We start from the raw sequence: 5,798 nt of genomic DNA on the forward strand, positions 1-5,798 counted from the left end.
GCAAGCATACTTCGGCCTTTAGAGGGACAGTTCAACACATTAAAGGGACGGTTCGACACATTAAAGGTTAGCTTAGCTTTAGCGATCTTGAGTCGGTGAAGGTACCGGTAGTATTCGCGGTCCTGCGCTCACAAATGATGTATCACATTATAATCGGTTCTGCACATGGTCAGCAGAGACGTGAAGAAAGCAAAATGGCTAACTCTTTGTTTAATTTATTGATTTAAAACCAGTTTTATTATCTTCTGGATGCCGTCTGATGAGGTTAATGATTTATAAATAATATGTTACTGTAAATGTGGGACCCCAAACAGACCTGGTCCACATATACCGGACTAGTTCTTGGCAGTCCAGGAACTTCTATGTGACTTCTCCCATTAAGAGAACCTCGTCTAACAGTCTGTGATACTTTAAACAATATCAACATGTTTACCTTTATTACATTAAACAATAAAAGTTCTTGAATATTAAAGCTGCTGAATTATAAGTTAAATCTGAAATTATCTGAATAAAGAAAATGTGAAAAACTGAGTAAATTCTATTTGACACTTAATCTGTATTATGGAGACATTTCAGTTTGTACACAGCTGATTGATGATAATAATCTTATATATAATTTAACATATAATCTGTGTGCAGAGCGCCTGCTGAAGATGTCTCTGGAGGAGCTCAGGGAGTTCCTGCAGGAGCGGATCGCTCAAACTTTCTTCTACAGTGACGACATCATCGTCGAGCAGCTTCAGGCCTCCATGACCGAACTGAGGAAGATGAAGCTGGACCTTCCTCCTCCAGGTACACAGCTGCACCGAAACACTGACAGACAACACGGACTCACCTGAGTTTACATCAATACTACAACCTCCATATGAACTGAGGACAAACAGTCTATGAAACCGTGATCAGAGCGCTGTTAGCTTCCTCATATTTACGTGTTAGGGAAATTTTAAGAAATCTAAATCAACTTCTTTCCCCTTTGTTTTCAGGGAAACCCGACGAGTTGCCCCGTAAGCCTCTGGGTCAGGAGCTGCCGGTGCTGTTGAGTCCAGTCCAGCCCTCCAGAGGGAAGTCGTCCTCGGCCAGCGGGTTCCCTAGACCCGGCCTGAGCCTCCACATCATCTCCCACCAGCCTGACTCCATATCCCCAGACCAGAGCCCCTCCAAGGACCCGAGGGACCTCGAGGCTGTGGACGAGGAGGAGGCCCCGCTGCCTTCCCCGGACCCTGTCATCATCCACAGCGAGGCTCCACTCACCCCCGACAGCTCCCCGCTCACGGGCCCTCCGCCTTACCGCCCCCCGGGGAGTCAAGCAGTGGACCGCCCCTCGCCACCGGATCAGCCCTCCATAGACGACTCCTCTGCCGCCACCACCGAGCAGTCCTCCTGCACGGCCCCACGGACTCTTTCGGCGCCCGTAGCCCAGGTGGCGTCACCGGCTTCGGGTCTGGCTCAGTTGGAGAGTCTGTCTGCGGCAGAGAGGGCCGAGGACCACTACCTGGTCCAGCTGCTGGAGCAGGCCTCGGCTCTGGGCACCGACAGGAACCTGAACCAGGACTCTAGTGAAGCGTCGGAGGAAACACGGGACCCTGAAACCTCGTGAAGCTCAGATTTATTGATTATGTGCCCTCTCTGTTTGTTATTATTGGATTATGTGTGTGTGGAGTTGGCTCTGAACTACACGAGTGCGATTGATCGGTCAGATTATCGATGTCAAGCAATAATTGCTTATAAATATGTTTCAGTTTCAGTTTGGTAATTTTAAAAAGTTAGTCAAACGTCCTCCTTTGTTTAAAAGTTTGGGTGTTTTCCACACAGGGAGGGTCTAAAGAGTTGCATTATGGGAAGTGTAGTGTTTTTAGAGCTTGGCCCACATAGAGGACTAAAATTTGGTCATTCTGTTTTTAATCGGTCTCTCACAAACTATTTGAATGTGGCTTCAATTGCAGAGAAATTCCAAATATTATTATTGAAGAAAATGAAAAGGACATCTTTTATTATCTAATTGACCCTTCCTAAACCCCGCCCCTTTTGCTCTGGGCTCCAATCACAGTTGAGCTAGCCTCAGTCAACTTCCTCCTTTCCTGTATTTAGATATGCTACGTGCTAGGTTAATCCATGTTGAAAAGACAACCACGTTTTGAAGATGGTTAAAAGATAAAAGAGACGTATATTTAAGGATTAAAGGTCATTTACAACGTAGGATTGTCGAAATAAATTCTGATTAAAGTTTCCTTTAAAAACTAAGTAATAATTGTAATAATAACAAATAATAAAAAGTTATCTAAGTTAGCTAAAAAACTGTCACTAACAATTGATGAAATTAGCTTGCTAGTTATCTAGTATTTTGTCAAAATTAGCTTTCTGATGTAAATAATGTTATATAGCAAATGATTGATTAGATTAGTTGGTTGGTTAGTGTTAGTGTAACATTATATAGCTAACTTGTACTACAGATATGTCACTTTTACCTTTTAACTATCGTCACAGTTTGGTTCTTTTCAACAGGAAAGGAGGAAGTTAAGAGGTAAAGTCTGAGGAAGGGTCGCTTACTTTAACCAAATAATAATAATAATAATAATTAAAACAGTCTGTGCAGAGTAAATGTAGCTCGGTCATTAGCTTCCACTGCAGCTGTGTGTCTGTAGAGATATCACTGTTGTAAACTTCCTCTCAGACAGACAGACAGACAGACAGTCAGACAGACAGACAGTCAGACAGACAGTTAGACAGACAGTCAGACAGACAGACAGTCAGACAGACAGTTAGACAGACAGACAGTCAGACAGACAGTCAGTCAGTCAGTCAGTCAGACAGACACAAACTGGGAGAGGAGGACGTCTCCGAGGCATCACCCTTTACAATAAAAGGATTTTTTTTTGTAGTTTTGTAACGTTTTCGTCGGAGAACAAAATGTTGCTCAGTCCTTTGGCCTTTGTAAAATGTTTGCTAGCAGAGTCAGTTTTATTTTTTGTACCAATGTCTCGATGCCTTATTTGGATCTGCTTCAGTTCTTCTGTGGACGTTGTTGTTGATGTGTCGGACACAACAACAGAGGACTAAAAGCCGCCTGCGGTTGTTGGACTGAACACGAAGCCTCTGACATGGTGAGCTGGCTCACTGTTATGATTGTACACATTGAAACATATTGAGCTCATTTTAAATAAGTGGTTTTCTAGCTCAGTAATTTATTGTTTTATTCTCCTTTAGAAAGGCATCCGGGTCATTTAATAGCCACCATACTTTTTCAAGAACTGGAATATTCGCTGCATTTCGCTGGAACTCCTTGAACGGTGAAAATAGTCTTTTGTTTTTATTCATCTCATGGAGGAAAATCTGGATCCTATGGAAGCTCATTTCTGCCAATGTGACGGAAAAAGAAAGGATTATGTAACTCAATATGATGAGAAACATTCTCAATATAATGAGAAACATTCTCAATATAATGAGAAACCTTCTCAATATAATGACTTTTATCACAAAATAATGACTTTTATCACAAAATAATGACTTTTATCACAAATTAATGAGAAACTTTCTCAAAATAATGTCTTTTATCACAAAATAATGAGAAACTTTCTCAATATAATGACTTTTATCTCAAAATAATGAGAAACTTTCTCAAAATAATGACTTAGTATCTTAAAATAATGACTTTGTGAGTTTGATATAATAAGTAACGACGTACAGAATCAGTTTTTATTCCCGTCATATTGGCATTAATGGTCTTCCGTAGATTTTTGTTTTGTTTAGAAATGTACAGTACTGTAGAACCAGTAAGAGTTTAGTTTTCCCGTCTGAGGGTTAAGGCCTCCGCACACCAACCCGGACGGGGCCGGACCGGGTCGGGCAGAAAAAGCCAAAGGGCTCGGAGCTGATCAGTCGGCTCCCGGTCTCTCGGAGCGGTCAAAAAAAATGGCCTCCGGAACACACCAAAACCGACGCCCAACTGGAGCGTACTTTTCTGCGGCATGCGCGCAGGCGTAATACGTTCCCCATAAACAGCAAGCGGGGCGCTAATCTTGTGTTGGCTCCCCAAAAAAATGAAAACCGTAATGACGATCACCTAGACCTAGTAAACACAGAGCACGCTGTCGTCAGTCATTGCTTTTCATCAGAGAGGTTGATTAGTAGTCAACAAGGATCGGTTATTGGGTCATTACTCGCTGAAACGGAAAATACGTGGCTAATAATAACAAGATTACTGGCGTTGTTTACCCATCGTCACTTCCGGTTTTCTTGTGGCACCTCACTGATTCGCCTTTAGTCAAGGACTAACACTCCACCAGTGAATCGGCAAAATGAAGGCCGGGACGCCGACGCCGGGACTGACGACGGCACGGGACACACCGAACACTCGAGCCACTGACTCGCCTGACTCTCCGGACGGGGCGTCCCGACTCCGGGTTGGTGTGGCGGAGGCCTTTAGAAGAATATTTCCTTAGCTGAAAAAGGTTGACATCTAGTTGGTTTGCTTTAGGTTACGCATGGTCTCCTATCTAGATCTCGCCCAGAGGGGGAGTGGAATGTTTACAAGCTGCAGCCCAATCAATCGATTAGTTGCTCTTTATGATCAATTAATTCATTTTGGAGCTTCTCAAATGTGAATATTGTCTGGTTTTGTTTTAGTTCGGTTCTGTGACAGTAAACTGAATATCGTTTTAGGGCTTTTGGGAGACAACTTATTCACCACTTTCAGGACATTTTTTTGGATCAAACAAACTAATCGACTTAATTTAGAAAATGTCAGAAACGGCATTATTGATCAAAGCTGCAGCCCTGAATGTTGTAGAATAGTTTCAAACATTCTAGAAATTAATCCAAATAACAACAAATCAAGACTAGGAAATATTTTCAAATCTGCAAATTTAATGCCGTTATATATTGACTGACGTGTCTGGCTTTTTATGGGACATTTGACTGGCATTAGTGGGCTTAAACTCAACAATGTTTTCAGTAATTGTGATTTCAGCATGAGCCGCAGCTTTTCTCCAAGTAAAGTTACAGCTAAAGGTAAAGTTCAGTAAAGTTGCATAAAGTAACAGTAAAGTTACGGTAAGTTACAGTTAGACACGACATTGGGGTCGAGCACTTCAGGTGTTAATTTCAGAATTTGTTATGTTACATTGAAGCACCTTTTGTGGTTGGATGAAAAACTTGGACGGAGCTGAAACAACTAACAACGTTTATCTTCCTCGATACTTTTCTGTGTTCGTGTTTTTCTCTGTCTGGGGTTGGAGAAAGTTGAGTGTGTCTGATTATCTGAACAGTTTAAGTTATTCTGGACATGATTGCTGCAAAATTAAATCAAGTTTTATTAGTCAGTTCGGCCTGCCTAACTCAGAATGAGTCCAAACAAATTTAGAATTAATTCTTTATTTTTGATCAATAAAAATACAAAATAATCTAGAAAATAGATCATTTAACAGCTGAAATATAAAACACAAACAGTGGAACAATGATAATTTTTGGTCAATAATAATTTACTTTATTATTCATATATATTAAGGAAATATAAATATAAACAGTGTATAATATATATTCAGCACCTGGTGACAATTAGTGGGTCAGTGATTAATGGAACTGTATATTAACTTAAATAGGAAACAAGAAAAATCAATTAATACATCCTTCTAGGAGTACTCTTTATTTTGAAAATCCTACCCATTTCTCACTGCTGTAGTTTCACCCTCAGTAAACTGCTGCTGTCTAGTCGGTCAGCTGACCACAGGGGGGCGCTGGGAGGCAGCGATAAACTCACCTTTCTTATTACTGGACTCTGGATCTATTGGTCCTCGTGCGTA

General features: G+C 41.3%; 1 protein-coding gene across 1 annotated transcript in view; it reads left to right on the forward strand.

Moving 5' to 3' along the window:
• LOC118320731 (USP6 N-terminal-like protein) overlaps nucleotides 1-2,356 on the forward strand; it is a gene marked incomplete in the record, with an annotated part of 18,319 nt that extends 15,963 nt beyond the window's left edge. Inside the window, 2 exon segments of the mRNA XM_035651791.1 lie at nucleotides 640-792; nucleotides 984-2,356. Of these exon segments, the coding sequence (XP_035507684.1) occupies nucleotides 640-792; nucleotides 984-1,597 (767 nt within the window).
• Between the last annotated feature and the right edge of the window lie 3,442 nt (nucleotides 2,357-5,798).

This window comes from Morone saxatilis, unplaced genomic scaffold, assembly GCF_004916995.1.
Source record: "Morone saxatilis isolate NCDOM2014 unplaced genomic scaffold, NCSU_SB_2.0 Contig11, whole genome shotgun sequence".
NCBI lineage: Eukaryota > Metazoa > Chordata > Actinopteri > Moronidae > Morone > Morone saxatilis.